The 21,177-nt window shown below is 33.5% G+C and overlaps 1 protein-coding gene across 2 annotated transcripts in view; it reads right to left on the reverse strand.

Moving 5' to 3' along the window:
* Window positions 1–16,220: 16,220 nt before the first annotated feature.
* CLVS2 (clavesin 2) overlaps window positions 16,221–21,177 on the reverse strand; it is a 94,088-nt gene continuing 89,131 nt past the window's right edge. For both annotated transcript variants that reach the window (XM_066373339.1, XM_066373340.1), the window contains exon 6: window positions 16,221–21,074. In XM_066373339.1, the coding sequence (XP_066229436.1) occupies window positions 20,987–21,074 (88 nt within the window). In that variant the 3' untranslated portion in view covers window positions 16,221–20,986. The remainder of the gene's footprint in view (window positions 21,075–21,177) is intronic.

Genomic DNA, 21,177 nt, shown 5'->3' on the forward strand with positions numbered 1-21,177 from the left:
TCAACAAGATGATGAACTTTCTCTTCTTGAACACCCCTTTTTCTTTTTTATTTAACAAGATATTCTCCTATTTTATTTCTCTATCTTGCCATAGGCAGCTTCTAAAGCAAGACTTGCCAACTCCTTCTCCATCACCATGCCTTTGAATATTGGAATTTTTTAGGGCTCATATTCAGCCAACTACATATTTGAATTTCCTCCTATTTCTCTTAAATCATGAATAAAAACCAGATTTATATTTCCATTTGACCTTTCCTCTAAGCATTACACCTATAGCCAAATGCCGAATTAATGTATCACTTGACTAGTTCACATTAAATAGTATATTTAATTAATTTAATGATTGACCTTCAATCTGCCTGCTAGTGTTAGGTAATGAAAAAGCAGTTATCTCATCCATAATCAATAGAATGTCTTGTCACACATTCTAAAAGTCAAAAAACTTCATGAACATAACATTCATTTTGTTTTGTTTTATTTTGTTGTGTGTGTGTGAAAGAGAGAGAGAAAAAAGAGGTTTATGTAAGTGTGGGTCACCTGAAAAGATGGCAAAACTCCTGTCAAACAAAATAGTCTTAAAACTTGTTTTGTTTTCCTAAAATACTATCAGTCTTCCTATAGAGCTCTTGCAGGTATGCTACACTTTCTTCTGAAAATTACTCTGCTTTTCATTAATGTCAAAAGTAATTGACCTCTTTTAAAATGTGTATTATTTTCCCTTATCTAATAGACCTTGGAAATCTGTTTACTAGTGAACACATAGTCCTTTAACCCTGTAAATATGAAGCAATTCCGGAAATCATGGGGGTGGTAGTGGTGGTGAACTTGGGTTGCGCTAACATATAAAGAGAATGTGCAGAGTAACCTGGATGTGTCCATAGCTGATGTGTGGTGGTTTCCCTGCAACTACCTGGTGGTTATGTGCCTGAGTAAACAATGGCAGTCATATTTTTTATTTCTAAGTCTGTTGTCTTATTTTTTTTCTAAGTATTGCAAATACATTGGTGACCATGTCAGTGAGTCAGTATTTCCCTACATGCCTTATCAGTGTGAGCTCTGCATATGACACTGGAGCTTGATTATTATAGTCATTACAAGAAAAATAAGACTAAATACACACTTCAAACTGTTCTATAAGGTATAAACTGCTAGAGTTTCCCCTTGTCTGTGTTTCACCAAAAGGGAAAACTGTGCCCCTCCCACTAATTCATTTCCAGAATGGTGGAGGCATGGGCTGGGGGCTTCTCTCCATAGCCTTTCAGTAATGAAGCCCTTCTAGCTGGGAACTGCATCCTGTCTGTCTGCCTTTCACTTTGAAAAACATGTTTATCAACTCCAAGATGAATCATTGCGGCATTTATGCTAAATCGACAGTCCAAGGCTACATAGTTATTTTCCACTGCCACAGCAGACGTCTTTTATTTACATCTGAATCTGAGCCCACTCCTATTGAATAGAAAGCCTGGCCTCCTCCCAGACCTTCCCAATCTGATTATAGAGTCCTCCCAGGACAGGTCTGAGTGGTGTTCACTACCTTGAGAGCCAACTTCCGCTTAGTGAGGGCCCTTCTGCTCTGCTTTAATTGGTGTGTTATGGAGATCTCATTCACTCTGAGTCATCAGGAGACAGGAGTCAGAGTACAAAGTGTCCTGAAAGGATGTGGGATAAAGCAGAACCAGTTTTCAGGTTCCTTTGCTTCTGAAGATTGATAATGAACAAGAGCTTTAGTATATAAAGCTTCACGTTGACTTTTATAAAGCATGAAAAGAAATAAAGACCTAGGCTTTATGAATCAGACAGAACTGGATTTGGATTCTGACACATACCAGCTATGTGTCCTTGAGCAGTTTCTCATCTCAGAATTTTGGCTAATATTAGTATCTAACCTACAAGGTGGTATTAAGGATTAGATAAAATACAATATATAAAAGAGAATATAAAACCGGGTGTAAAATAAGGGTTCAAAAACTGGTAGATATTATTTAAGAGTATTATATTAATGGTCTATTTCCATAATAATCAGTGCTAGCTTGGACAGCATATATACTAAAAAAATATTTCCATAATATTACAATGTTCTTTTAGCTGTCACTACTGTCATTCATTTGGTTTATTTATTTATTTATTTTAAATTTTTCTGAAGTGAGAAGTGGGGAGGCAGAGAGACAGACAGACTCTTGCATGTGCCAAACAGGGATCCACCTGGAATGCCCACTAGGGGGTGATGCCTGGCCCATCTGGGGCATTGCTCTATTGCAACCAGAGCCATTCTAGTGCCTGAGATGGAAGCCATGGAGCCATCCTCAGTGCCCAGGCCAACTTTGCTCCAATGGAGCCTTGACTGTGGGAGGGGAAGGAGAGATAGAAAGAAAGGAGAAGGGGAAGGGTGGAGAAGCAGATGGGCACTTCTGTTGTGTGCCCTGGCTGGGAATCGAACCTGGGACTTCCACACTCCAAGCCGATGCTCTACTGCTGAGCTAGCTGGCCAGAGCTATCATTCATTTCTTTTTATTTAGTCTTTTTTTATTTTGCTTACATGTCCTCAACATCATCCTTTACGGCATATCTTTCCTATCAGCACACACAAAATAATTTATTCATCCACACAGAATAAAGACAAAAAGTTAAACATGTGTAAAGAAAGGCAGTAACAGAAACCACAAATACTACTTTAAAAACTCAAACACTAACTTATATGAAAGCCTCCCTAAAATCTGGTTGTGATACTTGCTTTTGTTTATTCATTTGTCTTTTCAATTCTTTGTGATGTTTAAACACTTGAATGAGCTTGAAATTAGGTAGTTAGGCACTGAATAAGTGTATTTATTAAAATGCCAGAATTCAAAGGGTATTGAATTAGAAATAATACAAATACAGTATAAAACTCAAAGCAAAGAAAGCCCTTATTAAAACAATATCTGAAACATAATCTATTTCTACCTGAAGATGGATAATAAGTGTATTTATTAAAATGCCAGATTCAAAGGGTATTGAATTAGAAATAATAAAAATACAGTGTAAAACTCAAAGCAAAGAAAGCCCTTATTAAAACAATATCTGAAACATAATTTATTTCTACCTAAAGATGGATTTTACACTGGGTTTTCAGCCATATTATCAACCATCTGCTACTTGAATAAGGGCATGGCTCTACCTTTGATACCTCTGAGAGATTTCTATTTTAACAATCCTACAGCCAACAACTTCACTGGAGTGTCTATTTGTTGTTCTTTTGGCCCCTCAGCTTTATATATAGATTAAATAACTTTACTCTATCTAGCCTTTCATTTATTTCTGGGCTTCCAATCTCCTATCTTCCCAGCTGCATTAATTTGTTAGGACTGCAATAGTAAAATACCACAGGCTGGGTGATTTAAACAGCAGAAATTAATTTTCCCGTGGCTCTGAAGAGTGGAAGTCGAAGATCAAGATGTTAGTGAGCATGCTGGCTTTTTCTCCTTGGCTTGCAAACAGCCTTTTTCTGTGTCCTCACATGGCCTTTTCTCTGGCATCCTTTCCTCTTCTTATAAGAACAACAGTCCTACTGAATCAAGGCTCCATGCTTATGACTTCATTTATTAATCTTATTTAATTCTTGAAAATATTGTGACCATTCTAGTTATTTTGTTGCTTCTAAATATTGTTATAAATGAATGTCTTGCTTTTCTGTTTATAAATATTATATATCAAATAAAATTGTTATGATTCACTTTAATTAGGCAAAGCAAGATGTATATTCTAAAGTATATTAATAAATAACTTCTATTTTTTCAGCATCTTCTTATTCAGAAATCACTTGAAGAGCTATAGCAAATGGTTTTAGATTCAGATTAATTTTCCATAAACAACACTGCATCATGAATGAATTATTTTCAGAATTTCAACTGACTGTGACTAGCTGCTAAATTTCTACTGTCATGTAAATAGAAAAAACAAAACAAAACCCAAAACTGAGATATTGTACTAACAAGAAATTCTCCCCATCTTCACCACTTGGAAGTGGGAGCAGGTGCCTCATACAGATCATCATGGCAGTTTCACAGCTTTCCTATTCCTGATATCATTTATCTAGCTATAAATGGAATTAAATGGTTCAGTATATATAATTTTCATGCAATTTCATCTTATTCCAGAGAGAACACCTAAAAATAATTTAAAAATCAAATAAAATCTATTTTATACATCTCTATTTTTGCTTCTTTTTTTAAATCCTTATTCTCATTTGTTCTTGAGAAATTGGTAGCTGCCCTTGGTTAATATAATTAACCAAATATACTTCTGCTTCAAATGTTAATGTTCCCAGAAATATGTTCAACATTTTATTTTATTTTTTTGGCTATGTCATCTCAAAGAATGATAACATGGCAGAATCAGGCAAATAACCAATGTAGAAGATTTTCTAAAATTAAAGAGGGAAGCATGAGAGTAAGCATGTAAGTGCTTCTCAAGTTATGCCTCTTTTCTTTCAGCTAACAATCCTGGGCTCCGAATGGTTGGCTAAGCAGTATAGCATCGCCTGGTGTGTGATTGTCCTGGGTTTGTTTCCCAGTCAGGGCACACAAAAGAAGCATCCATCTGCTTCTCCACCGCTCCCCCTCTGGCTTCTGTCTCTCTCTCTTTCTCTCTCTTCCCCTCCTGCAGCCATGGCTTAATTGGAACGAGGTGGCCCCAGGCTCCATGGCCTCACCTCAGATGCTGAAATATAATAGCTCAGTTGCCAAGCAATGAAGCAATGCCACAGATGGGCACAGCATCGCCCCCTAGTGGGATTTCCGGGTAGATCTATGTTGGAGCTTTGTAGGAGTCTGTCTCTGCCTCCCTCCTCTCACTGAATAATAATAATAAAAAAAAATTCTTGTCCTGTGAAAGCAAGAGAACTTTCTAGAGTTCTTATTCTCCACTCAATGGAGATATATCTTAAGCAAAGTCACTTGCTCATGAAAAGTAACTCATATGAGCATAGGTTTCTCAGATTTTTCCTTTTTTAAAAAATGTTTTGCTCTTAAATAAATCCTTAAAAAGCTCTAAAACTGTTTTTCAAAGTTTTAAAAAACATTGGAAGTCACTTCTTTATAATAATTTCCAAGTAGCTTAAGATAATATACATGTTTCTAATGTAAATCCTTTTAAGAATGTGTTTTATTATTTTTCAACTCATATTTTTCACTTAGCTTTGCCTTTGACATATAAATAGTAACCAGAGGCCCTGGCCGGTTGGCTCAGTGGTAGAGCGTCGGCCTGGTGTACAGGAGTCCCGGGTTCGATTCCCAGCCAGGGCACACAGGAGGAGCGCTCATCTGCTTCTCCACCCCTCCCCCTCTCCTTATTCTCTGTCTCTCTCTTCCCCTCCCAAGAGCCAAGGCTCCATTGGAGGAATGTTGGCCCGGGCGCTGAGGATGCCTCCGTGGCCTCTGCCTCAGGAGCTAGAATGGCTCTGGTTGCAACAGAGCAACGCCCCAGATGGGCAGAGCATCGCCCCCTGGTGGGCATGCTGGGTGGATCCTAGTTGGGCGCATGTGGGAGTCTGTCTGACTGCCTCCCCGTTTCCAACTTCAGAAAAATACAAAAAAAAAAAATAGTAACCCGAGCTTTCACATCATCAGTCACTAATTGCACTAATAATATGTCAACATTTGCAGATAGTATTACTTAATTAGATAGATTTATGTATTAGATCTTCATTTTATTGAAATATTTTGCCAATGTATCAATGATGAAAATCACATTGCACTGAATAAACATAACAGATAGGGTTTTTATTACTATAAAATGACAAGATAAAGTTTAATAGTTAAACAATTAATCTAATTGTTTGGAATATACAATACATGTTATATATGACATGCCTGATATGCCGCACATTATAACAAAGTTATAAAATGTCTATTAATTCAAATTATTTGAAAAGCAAAATGTCCCCATTAAATTAATTTCTGGTAATGTCTAGATATCTTTAAGTAGGAGAAAGTTGTAGTAGAAATAACTTTATTATTACATAACCATGTTTTAAAATCCTGCTTCTTCCACTTATTACTTCAAACTCATCTTTACAAAATCTTTACTTTCACCAAAGTGATGTATTAGTTAAAAATAGCTTCTTTCCACTAAAAAGGACTTGGCACATAGTACATTCTCACTTCCTCCATCTTTATTAAGAACATTTACAAAATAGAATAAGCAATATATTAAGGTATACCTTAATATATATATACACATATATATGGTAAGTAAAGTAATATAATTCAAGGCCTTTACTGACTTTAATAATTGATCAATAATTTTGTTTGTACTGCTAACAATATTGATAATCAACATAATGATCAATATCAGTATTTTGAGGCTTTCCTTTGTCATTATTTTCTATGTTGCTTAATAACATTCATCTTAAACTAAAAAACCTTAGTTTCTTCTTACTTCTAGTTCAGTTTCATAACACTGTTATTTTCCAGTCCCTCATTTGCCCTTGGTCAGCTGCATTCTCCATTTATGGGGCATGATTTACTTAGAGGTAAGAGTACATAAGGATGGATGGTCTATAAGGCAGAAGACATTGGTCAAAAAACTATAATGTTTTTTTCCTTTTTTTGATGAGGATACTGGAAGAAGGCTACTACATATATATATATTATACTACATATAAATATAAAAGATAAAATAAAAGAATTCACAGAAATAAATATCAAGTTTATGACTTTCTCTTCTACAAGTCAATTTATAATGATAAAAAAAATCTAGGTATAAGAACTTTGTGCCAATTATAAACCTTTAAATATATAATGTTAAAGTTTCCAAAAGATGAGGTAAAAAATTAACAGAATTGAAGGAAGAAATAGACAATTCAACAACAGTAGTTGGATTCTTTAATATCCTATTTTCAATAATAAATAGAACAACTAGACAGAAGATCAACAATTATATAAAATACAAGAATGCTATAATCCACTACAAGAACACAGAGAAAACATCATGTGAAAACACAGCCAGAAGGCAGCCATCTGCAAGTCAAAGACAGAGGTCTCAGAAGGAAGCAAACATGCCAACATCTTCATCTTGGATTTCCTGTTTCCAGAATGATAAGAAGATAGATTTCTGTTGTTTAAGCTACCCAGTCCATTGTACTTTGTTAGAGCAGGCAACCTTAGCATATGAATACAAACTTCAACTCAAGAGTCTGACCAAGGAGGTCACAGTGTTAAAAACTAGTGTAGGGTATTGTGGCTTTCATTTGTTATTTCATTTGTCTTTTTGTTATTTTGTTATCATTGTCTAATTGTTATTTTCATTTGTCTTTCATTTTTAAATATGTATAAGTTGTTCTAATCTATATCATTAACATTCACTTTGAACCTTTTTATCTGGACAATTATAAAAAGCTATTTAGAAATCTAAAAGTCACCTTAGGCTCTGAGTAACCTGTGATAGGTTTCGTGTTAGTCCATAAATGATGACTCTCATAAGAGATAGTCTCTAATTCTAGACCACCCATTCTAAAAGGTACAAAATAATTTTGTTAAGAAACTGGTTGAGAGATAACCTAGAGGTTTGGAACACTGAAAACATTAGAGATAGAAAGAATACCATTTGAGTAATTTGATTATAATATTGCCTTCTTTCATCATACCAGGATTTCATCTTTGTTATAAAATTGTTTCAAAAGAATGAATCTAAAGGAAATTGACAGCTTCCTTATTAAATATTCTGTGTATTTGTGACCTCAGAAAATCCTGCCTAACGTTATAGAAGAGTGCATAACCAGCAGATGAAATCTGAGAGCTTTTTGCTAGACCAATACAGAACTGCAAGAGAAAAATAAATGACTAAGCAATTGTGATTCCAAAAAAAGTTAATGTCAGTTCCAACCAAGATGAAATATCCTAATGTGCATCAAAAAGTATAGAACATTTATTTTTAAATCAGTAAATATTCAACTTCTTATGTCTATAGATATTCCTTTTGTGTTGTGTTGGTGATAAAAAAAAACAAAACAACTCATCACAAAGGAAGTGGCAAAGTTCCTACAATATGTTTCTTAAAAACTAAATTATTCTATTGTTTTTATTTTGTAAGAGTTCAAAGTTCCTATTATGCCAATCTATTTAAAACTTCTTGTGCTATAGATATGTAAATGCACTGACAATTTCTCCCTCTACAAAACAAGTATAAAAGGCTATATTAAAAAAAAAAAAAGTTAAACTAACAAGAAAATAAGAGAAATCCTTAGGCGATAAATACATGACAGGTATAAAAATCCAAGGAGGGATATCAAATATTGATGACAGCTATTGACCTGAGTCCTTTTGCTAATCCTGTTTCACCTGAAGTTTTGGTTAAAGTGGTTACTGAAAGTACAGGAGACAAAGTGGGGCCCTGTACAATGCTGGAGTATTTGATACATGGACAAATGAAGTAGTGATAACCTAAGACCAAGGTTAGATGCTTAATAAGGGAGGGCGATATTTAATCTTCATCATTCACTACTATGAACATCAATTCTATGTAGTTGAAGGATTAAATGGAGAGGCAAAACTATAAAACTTTTTGGGAAAAACTTGCTCTTTAAAGGAAAAAAATATCTATAAATTTCAAAAATTTTAATATTAGGAAATATGAAAGAAAATAATCTAGAACCCAAATTAGTAATTTATATTAATAAAACAAGATCCAAAAAATTTCACATGAAGAGGGAAATAAAAAAATCCAATGAAATTAGTGAAATAAAAACAAATTTATAATAGTTTTAACTAAGCTCTATAAAGAAGGCCAATAGTAATACTAAAAAGAGACATATGAATAATGAATGGTAGAAAGAAAAGATGAACACAGTGCAGCATACGTATTTCAAAAGCAGAGATTATTATAAAATATTGGCAAATACAAAAACTTTATAGAAAATGGGTAAACTCTTAATAAGAGAAATACAATAACCAGAACTGAGTCAACTAGACACTGAAAATTATAACAGTCCTCAAATCATTGAGGATATGGAATTGTTTAAATATTTACATAAAGAAAATAACATATCTGGATAATTTTAATTGAGTGCTACCAAACATTCAAAAAAGAAATAATCCAGTTTTACCTGAACTCTTTGCAAAGCTAAATTTTTAAGAAATATACACATAAAAATAAACTATAGAGAAAATAAAACTAATAATCAACATATTTTGGATAATTATCTGTAAGCTGGTATCAGACATGAAGGAAGATTTAAAACTGTTGATAGTGGCTTTAAATACTTCATATCTTAGGCTGGGTAGTGGATACCTGGGTACTTCTGTTCTATATATATATATACTACACACTTTTAAACTATTTGCAATGTCAAACTGGTTTAAGACAAAAAAAAATTCTGAAGCTTGTTAATTTGATTTTTTAATAAATAATACATTCACAAAGTTCAACAATAAAAACATGAAGGAAGATGAAAGGTAGATATTTTCTCAAAGAGAAATAATATTTAAAGTAGATTATTATCAGTTTAAAATATAGTAATATCATAAATACTGTTGTTTTAAGACAGTATGCATTATTTTAAGACAGTATGAGTCTAATACAATGTTTTCACACATTATTTTAAAAGCCGTGAAAAAGCAGTTAAAAAATCAAGTCAAATAATAGTAGCCAAATAATTCTAAAGCCGCCTTTTCCCCAAACTCAACAATGACAATGCTGAGATAACCTCAGGCATAATCTGAAACATAGTCTTTTTACTCCCTTCTAGTGAGCTGAATTAAATGCTTCCATATACTTATTATTAACCAGTTAAGATCCACACCTATCTCCAATACTTTCTTTAGATTTGAGAAAATCCAATCTGTTAAAGATTGTAGCCAATAACGTTTCTATAGTAAGTCGTATGATACAAGCACATCATAAGGTAAGATAGTAGGAGAAACACCTGAATGAACCTGTGGAGAAGATCTTGCCCAAATAGTACCAGAGTGTTGGTACAATATATACCACATAGTTGCTTGCCAGCCATTATGATAACAAAAGTCAACATCCTGCCCTTCTACTGGCCTTAAATCATTGACAAGAGCTGAGAAGATAGTCAAAGGATAGTTGAGTAGCTGTATTGAGCTGCACCCCATCCCATTTTCTCACAATAAAGGAACACATGCTTCTAAACACAACATAGTCAGCTTCATTGAGGGACTATTGTTTTATTTAGACATGGGCTTGATAAAATTTCATCCTCCTGCAAAACTAGGCTTATCCATATCTACTGATTGCTAACTGAAAGACTGGGAATAGTGGATATGTACAAACTGTTTCTAATTTGAATGTCCCTCAGTATTGTCCTCTTTGTATTAGTAGATGTTTACCTATTATAATACTGGTGGAGAATTCCAAGCACTGAAAATTGTGCGGAGAAAATGAAGTGGGGTCATATGCAGGTAGAACAGAATTTAAAAGGGTTAGGAAAGCAAGGGAGAATTTATTCAAAACAATAACAGTATCACCAGATCGGTTGAACCTTGGTTCTGGTACCAGCATTTCCCTTGATTTGTTGTATGACTTCTAGAAAGACAGTCCTTATAAGTCTCCATTTTGTACTAATGAAATAAGTAATTTAGATTACATAAACTTTAATTTTTTTAATTTTTATTTATTTATTTTTTACAGAGACAGAGAGTGAGTCAGAGAGAGGGATAGACAGGGACAGACAGACAGGAATAGAGAGAGATGAGAAGCATCAATCATTAGTTTTTCATTGCGCATTGCAACACCTTAGTTGTTCATTGATTCTTTCTCATATGTACCTTGACCGCAGGCCTTCAGCAGACTGAGTAACCCCTTGCTTGAGCCAGCGACCTTGGGTCCAAGCTGGTGAGCTTTGCTCAAACCAGATGAGTCTGCACTCAAGCTGGTGACCTTGGGGTCTCGAACCTTGGTCCTTCTGCATCCCAGTCCAACACTCTATCCACTGCACCACCTCCTGGTCAGGCAGATTACATAAACTTTGAAGGATAATATTCTAGCAGTAATATTTATTATTCTCAAGGAAAACAAAAAAAAGAATTAGTTTTTGGTGTGTGAGGGGGACGTGCCTGAGGGTTAAAACAACCTTTTATTTTTTTCTAAGTGTTATTTTCATTTTGTTAGTTTCCATTAATCAAATATATTAAATTGAAATATATCCTCATAATTATTCAAATTTTAAACTATATATGTTTATATCAATATATTTCTCATTTTAAAAAATGTTTTAAATGATAGCTATAGTTTGTTTTACTCTTGAGAAAATCTTGTTAAAACATCTTTATAATATCCACTAAATGACAAAAGAACAACTGTGGCAAAATAAGGTTTAAAATCCTTTGCTCCTAAATACCTTTAGTAAATAAATTGTATAAAAAACACTATTTTTTTTCTAGAGACTGACTATAAATTTTTGTTCATAATCATAAGGAAAATAAATTTGTAAAGATAATATAAACATAATTCACACAAAAAAATCTGAAAGATGTCTATATTTTCTTGCATCTAGAAACAAGATCAATGATCTGTTTTTCTTCACAAATAAAATGAATCAATTGTTTATGATCTGAAACAGTCCTTTATGAAAGTCAGTGTGTGAATTAGACTAAATTTTTCTGTTCATTAATTAACATGGCATCCAATTTGCCCCAATATAAATGCACTCCTTAGAGATTTTCTATATGAATAGAAATATGGAAGTTGCATGCCTCCTTTAGATGAAACTTGTTCTTTTTCTTTTCTCCCTCTTTCTTTCTATTTTTCTTTTTTTTTTCCGCAGTGAGAGAAGGAGAGGCAGAGAGACGGACTCCGCATGTGCTCAGACCAGGACCCACCCGGCAAGCCCAGTAAGGTGTGATGCGCTGCCCATCTGGGGTGTTGCCCGTTTCTCAGTAACCAAGCTCTTCTTAGAACCTGAGGTGGAGGCCATGGAGCCATTATTAGCATCTAGGGTCAACTTGCTTTAATTGAGTCATGGCTGCAGGAGGGGAAGAGCGAGAGAGAGTTAAGTGAGAGAGAGAGAGAGAGAGAGAGAGAGAGAGAGAGAGAGAGGGAGAGGAGTGGAGAGGCAAATTGGCACTTCTCCTGTGTTCCCTGATGGGGAATAAAACCTGGGACATCCGCACACCGGACCAATGCTCTTCCACTGAGATAACCGGCCAGGGTTGTTCCTTTTCTTTATTTCATTTATTTACTCATGGCTTCTGCTAAAGTAGTTATAATCAATACTTATGGTGTCCTTTACTCTATCTATGCTTTAAGATTTTCCCAAAATAAGTTTCCCAAGGTTTTTTGTAATATGACCACTTTCTAAAAAGCAAAACTTTTCATTAAATTACACATACCAGCAGAAAGTAATACTTCCAGTATTACCTAAGTTAGCATCTCTGAAATCATAATAGTTGGGACTCCCTTAACTATACTACATAGAATACACCAAAACCTATCAAATAAAACCATAGGTTTGTGATTCTGCCTGTGAATAAGGGAAAATAACAAATTAAGTAGAAATATTAAATTGTACTTTCTATCAGAATTTATCTTTTGTTCTTTTTTTGTATTTTTTGATGAAAATCAATGTGTATTTTTCAGGTACAATGAATTAAAGAAGTATAATAAGAAGGACAAAATTGGGCAGCAGCTGGCATATCTGGATGACCCCGAAAGGCATATTGTAGGATTCATTTCCCCTGAACAGGTGCCCGCACTGAGCAGAAAGGAAGGAACCAAAGAATCCTAATTGTCATCCCCCAAACAACATGGATTTAAAGAGATTATATTGCATGTTATATTGATATCTTTACATTCAAGATAAAAAACATGTAAAGATATCAAACATAAAACCCAATTAATATAGGACTTCTCTTACAAGGGTTTATAAACAAATTAGTTGTAATATCTGGATTTCTAGATCATGAGACGATTTTAGAAACACCAACAAGCTTTCTTATTCACCTTCCAATTGTATCAAAGAAGTGATCATAATTTCTTTCCTCATCTTCTTTTCCTTTCCAGTAAAAGTAACTTTTAGGTATTTTCTCTTATGACATCTAATATTGAAAAAATAATGACCTTTTAACATCCTACAATTTTTTAGCATTGGAATTAAAAAGAGTAATCAATGAAAAACATTTACTATGGTTTTGAGTGCAAACTAACTTTTCATCTGAGGTATATCCTGCAGTCTGTTTAAGAGTAAATATAAACCATGCATATAATATAGGACCTAATAATCTTAAAGTAACTTCCAAAGCTAAAGCTCAAACACTGATGGAAAACAGGTTTTGGAATAGAGACCAGATTTGGGGAAGGGGAGATATAATCCTTGGTTCATGATTTCATCATCATCAGAGAGAGAATAATACTCTTCTGAAGATAAGTAACAAAAAGATGTTTCTTATCAAGAAAAATCTCTCTTCTTAAATGCATACTATGGGCTATTATATAACTAGTTGAAATAAATTAAGATTTTCATGCAATTTTTTTGGATATGCTACTAAACACCAAGCACTATTCAAAGCCACTTATAACACAATAGTAAACAAGACAGACAACATCCCTGCCCATGTGGAGTTCACATTCTAATAGAGGGAGAATTTGAAATAAACAAAAAAAGTAAGCTATGTAGTGTTATTAGAAGACAATAAAGGCTATAGAGGAAAAAGAGAGCAGAAAAGGGAAATATAAGAACCATATGGCCATGCTTTTTGAATAGGGAAATCTAGAGAGTTTTAAGCAGATGACATTTGAGCCAAGATCTAGGAACAATGAGGCAACAGGAGCAGAAGTGCATCAGTTCTGGTAGGGAAGGATGCCTGGCAAGTTCTGGGAACAGTAAGGATGACAGTTTGGCAAGAGAATAAAGAGAAAATGTTCTTAACAGATAATCTAAGAAGAGTAAATGTCAGGGGTGAGAGGGTATATCATATAGGACTTTAGAAGCAAAAAATTAAAGTTTTTAATAATTGATCTTGCATTGTACAGGCAAAAGTGCCAACCTCATCAGAAAGTATGATATTCTGCTATCTTAGTGCTTACTAACTTCATATCAGCCCTCCTTGCACTCATTATAAGGACTGTGGTTGGCACCTTGCAGCAGGTTTTTAGAAGGGTGAAATGATCTGAGCTCTTTCTCACTATTGTGTTGTAACTTGATTTTAGGGGCCAAGGGCCAAAGCAAGGAGACTAGTTTTCAGATTATTAAAATATTTCAGGTGGAGAAGGTTGAAGTCAGGTCCATCAAATGGTTAGTGAAGTGTCCGAGTACGGATATACATATTTGAAAGAGAGCCAACAATATCAGCTCTCTGACTGGATGTGATTTTGAGACAAAGGTTGGAGTGAAAGTGAAGATGACTTCGAAGTTTTTAAACCCTAGACATCTGAAGGTTAGAGTTGACAGTGAGATGGGAAGGCTAAAGCGGAAGCAGGCTTAGGGTGAAAGAGAGGTTTGGTTTTGTAAATGTTAGATGTGAAATGTCCATTTGACATCCAAGTAAAAATGTTTAGATATATAAACCCAAATGAAAAAATATTACCAGTGTTCTTCATGAATCCTAGATATAAAGAACATTTAATAACTTGCTTGTGCTAAAATCCTATCATATATTTTTAAATTCTTAGGTAAGAATTTGTGAGTCAGGGTGCAAATATTTCAATGCTCTGCAACAAAGTGAATTGTGTTTATATGTGTATAATGTAGCATTTTTTTTTCCTTAAAAGGGAACAAAGTGTTTATGGTGTCTGATACTTTCATAATTCCGTCTAGAAAAAAGGGAAAGAGGAGAGCATGATTATTTTTCTTTTTAGAGAGAAGTGATGTTCTGAGATAAAGACTTCTGATGATGTCGTTGCTGTGTGAAGATAAACCACCACGTCCTCATAGCCTCTCTTCATTGACCAAGTATTTAACTCTTGATCTCAGAAACCCGTGGCATTTTAAAATAGTTTTCTGTATTTATTATTAATAATATAGTATAAAACACTTTTTCGTGACAGGAAGTAAAGGCTGTATCTTTGGCTTTTTTTTCTCGGGTTGCCCTGGCTTTTTTCCCCTCAGGATGCTTCCACAGTCGCCACTAAAAGCATGGGTTCCTCCCGACATGGCTTAGGATGAGGTACCAATAACAAAACTTGATAACCTCCAAAACTGTGTAGGGGAAAATCATCTGTGTTTGAGCTGAAGAAAGTCAAGTCTATCACAGACTGTTGTAGGTCAATGACTTTTTCCCCTCTTTAGATGATTATTCCATCCACAGGTAAGATAAATGAGAAAAACTCACAGAAGATACAGTGTGTTTTTATTGAGTGAGCATTTTTTTTTTTCAAATCAGGCTGAATATTTTGATTTTACTTAATATTTTGAACTGGGATTATTTTTAATCAGACTTATTTAAATCAATTTTTTTGTAACTCAAATTTCTGAATTTAGTGACTTGTTTAATCCAATAATTTTATGTGAAATGTGAAAATATTTTATTTACTGACCATTCTTGTTGCAATATGCAACTTAAGTTAGTTGACCTCTTTTTTTTATTTATTCATTTTTATTGGAGAGAGAGAGAGAGAGAGAGAGAGGAAAGATATGGAGAGAACAGAGGGAGGAACAGGAAGCATCAACTCCCATGTGCCTTGACCAGGCACACGTGGGAACTCAAACCCGCAACCTCAGCATTCCAGGTCGACACTTTATCCACTGTGACATGACAGATCAGGCTAGTTTACTTCTTTATTCAAACTGGCTTCGAAAGCTTGTCTAGAAGGTTAAATACTGAAAACAGTATCTTGATGACATGAACTGTGCTTTCTCCTTTCAGTTCTAAACGTTCAAATATTGGAAAATTTTGTGTATTCTAACCTGGATAGGTAATTATAATTTCTCTCATAACAAAGTTATTGTCTATTCCTGATGACATTTTAGAGCTCTCCTTTTCACAGATGCAACAGATCCAGTACTACCGGATCGAACATTCACCATATGCAAAATAAATGTTTTTAAAGCAGATTTGTGTATTTATTTAAAAATACATATTACACCATTTATGATACTATATTGAAATAAATAGGTCTCTCAAAATATCAAAGGTATTTGAGGCAAATAGTATCATGCTTAGTGTTCTTATCAAGGGCTTGCATAACTACTTCTTACACATCTTATTTTTTCTGGAAGTTTTAAAAACAAAAACTACTTGGTCCTTGGAGTTTTATTTATTTTTTAAGCAAATCTGGAAACTGAAAAACTTAGATTAGAAACAAAGACAATGCTTTGCACCTCTGTTATTTGTAAACCAATTATACATAGTTTATTGCAATTTTTCAAAATAGTTGAGGATCGATTCACTCTTAAAAGTTTTGTTAAAATTTATTTCACAATTCATATGTCCCTCTCATTTACCACGAGAAATAATTTTGACAGATTAAATGCCTTGATATCATTAAGGACAAAAATTTCACATTGAAACTAAGTCAAGTACTGATCAAACACCTTCCAAATTATAATATACTATAAAAGTGCATTTATTGTATTTAAGTCCTATACTTATTTTGTTCCTAAATAAGCATTTTAAAATTTCAACTGTATTATTTGCACTCCTCCTTCTTTGAAAAGTAGTACAACTTGGGTGTTACAATCAACAGAATTGCTATTTTATATATTTTTTTCCTTCAGTCCAGGAGAATAAATTCCTTCACTTACATAGAAGAGACTTCATTGTATTATCTTCACATGTGGAATTAACCCATGGATGTTTACAAAATAAAAATTTGATTTTATGAAATAAAATTATATTATCTCTAAGCCATTAAGGTCATGATATAATAATATTTCAATGCCATACATCCTTTTGTATTTTTACTTTTTTCCTCTATTTCAAATAGCAAGTAGTACTGAATAGTTTCAGTAGCACATTGGAAAAACAGGATTTTCAATGAAAACAAAAAACAAATACTTTTCACTACTGAAGATAAGTATATATCCTGAATATTTAGCCAATTGTCTACTTTTGTTTCAACATATTTTATATTACCTGCTGACTCTTACATAATCTAATGGCCTTGTAAATTTTAAATGCACCATCATTTTTTAGGCTATGTATCTGTTTAGTACATATAAAATGGAATATATGCTTATTGGTTTATTGATGTAAAATATAAATACCATATCTTAAGTTCAAATACCATGCCAGAGCTCTATTCGTTTTATTCTCTGTGTTAAAAATCATTTTGAAATATCCTCATGGCTAATGGTAATTTTTCAAGTAATCGTATTAATACATACAAAATAAGAAGCAAAAGAAATAAATTATTAACTAACCAGACCAATTAGACATTTAGATAAAACAACAGAGGAGTACATAGCCTCTCAGCTGGTTTTTTGGATAAAACTTTTGTAAAGGGCCATAGACATGTTCATAAACCTTTAGGTTGTTTATAGAAAAAAGTCTGTCCCTAAAGTCACATTGCTTTGAGTCTAAGTATTCCTTTTTGTGAAGAGTAATAAACATGCTCCCCGATGTCTAAAACAACTCTCAATTTTCTTGATTCATGAGAGTCATTTCTGCTCCCTCAGGAATATTACGATACTTCAAATGTTTAATTTAACAATGTGACCTAGTTTACAATATTAAAGAGAACCTTGGTGTTTGGACTTCCTGCTTATGCATACATGAATCAGTACTGCAAAGCAAACAAGCATTTTGTATGAAAAGACTTAAGGAATGTTTTTGCCTACACTTATTGTAAACCTTTGTTAACTATTATTGGATTAGAAAAAGTAATGCATGCCCACTCCAAAAACTTGCTTGCAAAACTCTAATACTTGTAATTGTTTTAGCATTGTGTCAGGTTTGACAATAACATGTGTTCGTGGTACTGTATTGGAATTACACAATAAAGACTTATACTATACTGGGATACTCACCGCAAGGCTTCAAATACCCTTCTTAAAAAGCATCTATATTTCACCTAGACCATAAAGATGCATGTACTTATTGGACGAGGGTATGAATAGAATCCATATTCTAGTATCACTGCACTGCTTTATTTCATTTTTAGAGAGGCACTTCTTCATATTTCTTAGAGTATTTTTCATGATAATCTCTTCCTTTTAAAATATCAGGCAAAAATGTATGCAACTATTACTGACAACATAAAAGAAATTATTTATTTTTAAAGCAGTGTTGGAAGCAGCTGCCCCTGAAATACCAGAAGAAAGAAAGGATACAAGAATAGAAGGAGCAGGTGGGGTAAGAGAAGGAAATGAACTACTGGCCTATTCCATATCAAATGGGATCATTCTTTGATGTCTACATATTTTTAGTAAGAAGATACCTAAAAAACCAAAACTTTGCTCTCAAAATAGAAAGGAAAATTATATTAGGGTAAATATTCTAACATCTGTAAGTGGGAATGTAATATGACAATTAAATTAAAATATGGAAATGTTTATTTGTTAAGTTATACAATAAACACAGCTATAGGATAAAACTCCTAAGTAGTGCAAGTTAGTTGTTGCTAAGAAGAAATTTTATAAAGTTGACCAAATATCTCTTGACTACACAGCTTTAAACACACTCCTGGAAAATAAGTTTACTCGCAGACTGAACTAGATACAGCTATTTCAAAGAGCATGATTGTTTTAATTTTATTTATTCATTTTCAAATGTTTTGCACAGTCCAGCCAATTTTCAATTGCTCATTTGTAGGAGGAGCAGAGAAGCAGCCATGCCTATGAAAAGTTTTCAGATGTGAGGCAGGGAGACACTGTGAACAATATTTATAATTAGATAGGTATAGACATGAAAAATACACCTTCCTCATTATTTTTACATGACAGCAGTCTAATGATGGGAGAAAGAAGCTGGCTATGCCAGTTACAACCTAAAGCTGGTAGAATTCTGAAAACTAGGAATAAATAAAGAGAGAAACTTATAAGAATGAAACATTCACTGCCTTCTGTACTGAGTTTGTTTCTATTTATTCCAATGCATCATATTGCCTAACACTTGCTTATATAGAAGTATATATGTATATAAATGTATATAAAGCTCAAGGCTATAAAATGTACTTCAGTTTGACAAAAGGTAGAATACCAATGGTTAGGATTCTTATAAAGGTAAAAGCTGCTGCAGTTTTTAATCCCCAATTCATTCCCATCACTATGATATTTATGGAAGAGCAGAATACATGATAGTCATCATTCTTCCACTCTTGATTTGAGGTTGGCATTTAAAAATGATCTTTCATTTAGGTTATTTATGCATATTTATGTAGTGTTACAAATATTAGATAGTTCATTGGGGATACTGCAGATTGGTATATTGATCTTTATTTTAAGATTTTTGACTGTAGAATTATAACTAAAAATTTTTAAGCACTTAGCTAAAAAGTATGTAAAGGCTATTACATGCTTCTGTTTCTGTTGGTTTCCCAGAGTTTCTTGAGATATTTTTCTTTCAAAAGAATACTTTAATGATAAATTCTGAATTTCAAAACTTACCACTCTGAAGGGGTGGTGAAATTTTGCTTTCTTCCACACTGGATTTTGAAATTTTAAGTAAGATTTCGAAAATGTGCTACACTTACAGAATTTTTATGAAGTAAAAACTTTCAACAACATAAGGTTTCCAAATCTATATTTAAACTATTATATGCTATCTCAGATGCCCTCGAATGCTTTCATTATGTCTCCTGAATGCAATATGTTCTTTCAGTCTTTTTCTGAAAAGGAGAAGTGTACTTGCAGGAACATTGGGATAATTAACTTGAATTTGAGAAATACTGTATTACTCTCAATCACTTGATACTGCCTGCACTATGTTGAGACCTGTTGTATTAACAATACATTTCACAAAAACTGCGTTCAAAATTGCATTACACATTAAGTTAAAATTTCCTTAAATGGGTTCACTAAAAATCTCTTTCACTATACCTCATTTTCATTAACTTTAGAGAAAGTAATTTCCAAGAGTTAGCACTCATGTAATAATACATACCATCTCTAAGATCGCTGAATATGTATGATTTATGTTCTAAGCCTGAAACATCAAGGTTTTATTAGAGCTCAGTAAAAATATATGTGTGAGTATATACATGTTTTTTCAACCAGTGCACAATAGAAATTAGCAACTTATCCATGTGCAGCAACTTTTATGTTCAAAATTAGCTGTCAAAACACTATTCACATATGCGTTCTCTTTCTCTTGGTCAGAGTTTTGAGAGGAAAATGTTCTTAAAGTACATCAGACAAAGATTCAAGCGGATCTTGAATAAAGGATGCATTGTGAATACAGCAATTTAAAAAGAATCTACTCTCTTTCAGAATTCCACATCTTAATTTGGGAAACATATCTTTTTACAAAGCTCCAGGGATTAAACAACATAGAAGGGTTCAAGTGTTCAGTTTACCAGGTTGTCTGTCATTCCTTGTCTCCAAAATGCAAGGCCAGTGATAGTCACCAGAACACATTCGCTGTGAAATGAAAATCACTAGACAGAAAATACATTTATCACAATAATTTCTTAGAATCATCTAGTTCCTTGTGCCCATTAAAAGTACATTTGATTAAGACAGAGTTTCAGAGAGAAACAATGAAACAATCACTATGAGAGCTGAAATATGGCTTCATAGGAAACAGTTATATGATATTTAATTAGCTTTGATTATGTACCTTTCTTTTCTTGTTTTTGTTAATAGTACACATCACTGGCATGAATTCATGAGCCAAACTTTTTCAATTTTAGTTATTACCAAAATTTACAAACTTGACATAAAGATTACATTGTATTTACAAAGAACTTGGCACTTACAGAATAAATTATTGACATTTTAATCCAGACCAGGGCACCCATGGTTCAGGCAAACAGGAAAGCCTGATGTCTTATTATATAGTATGTTACATTAACAAGAATAAATAAGTTTCTGGCTGGTAATTCTTCCACAGTGCTGTCCCTGTTGCTGGAAACAAGTACCTTTCATTTCTAATCCATGGGTAGTATACAGAAGTTATCAGTCCAGAGAGAGCAAAGGTTGCATGTTTTCTTCCTCATTTTTATCCATGTGTTTTAGTACTGTAGGATCCACTACTGACTGGGATCTGGAAATGAGAAAGCCAATGTCAATGAGTGATTATCAAACAATCACATTCTCTTCTCTGTCTTTTCTCCAGTATTACTTCTTTCACTGATGCAGATTATCTG

Source organism: Saccopteryx leptura, chromosome 3 (genome assembly GCF_036850995.1).
Source record: "Saccopteryx leptura isolate mSacLep1 chromosome 3, mSacLep1_pri_phased_curated, whole genome shotgun sequence".
Taxonomy (NCBI): Eukaryota; Metazoa; Chordata; class Mammalia; order Chiroptera; family Emballonuridae; genus Saccopteryx; species Saccopteryx leptura.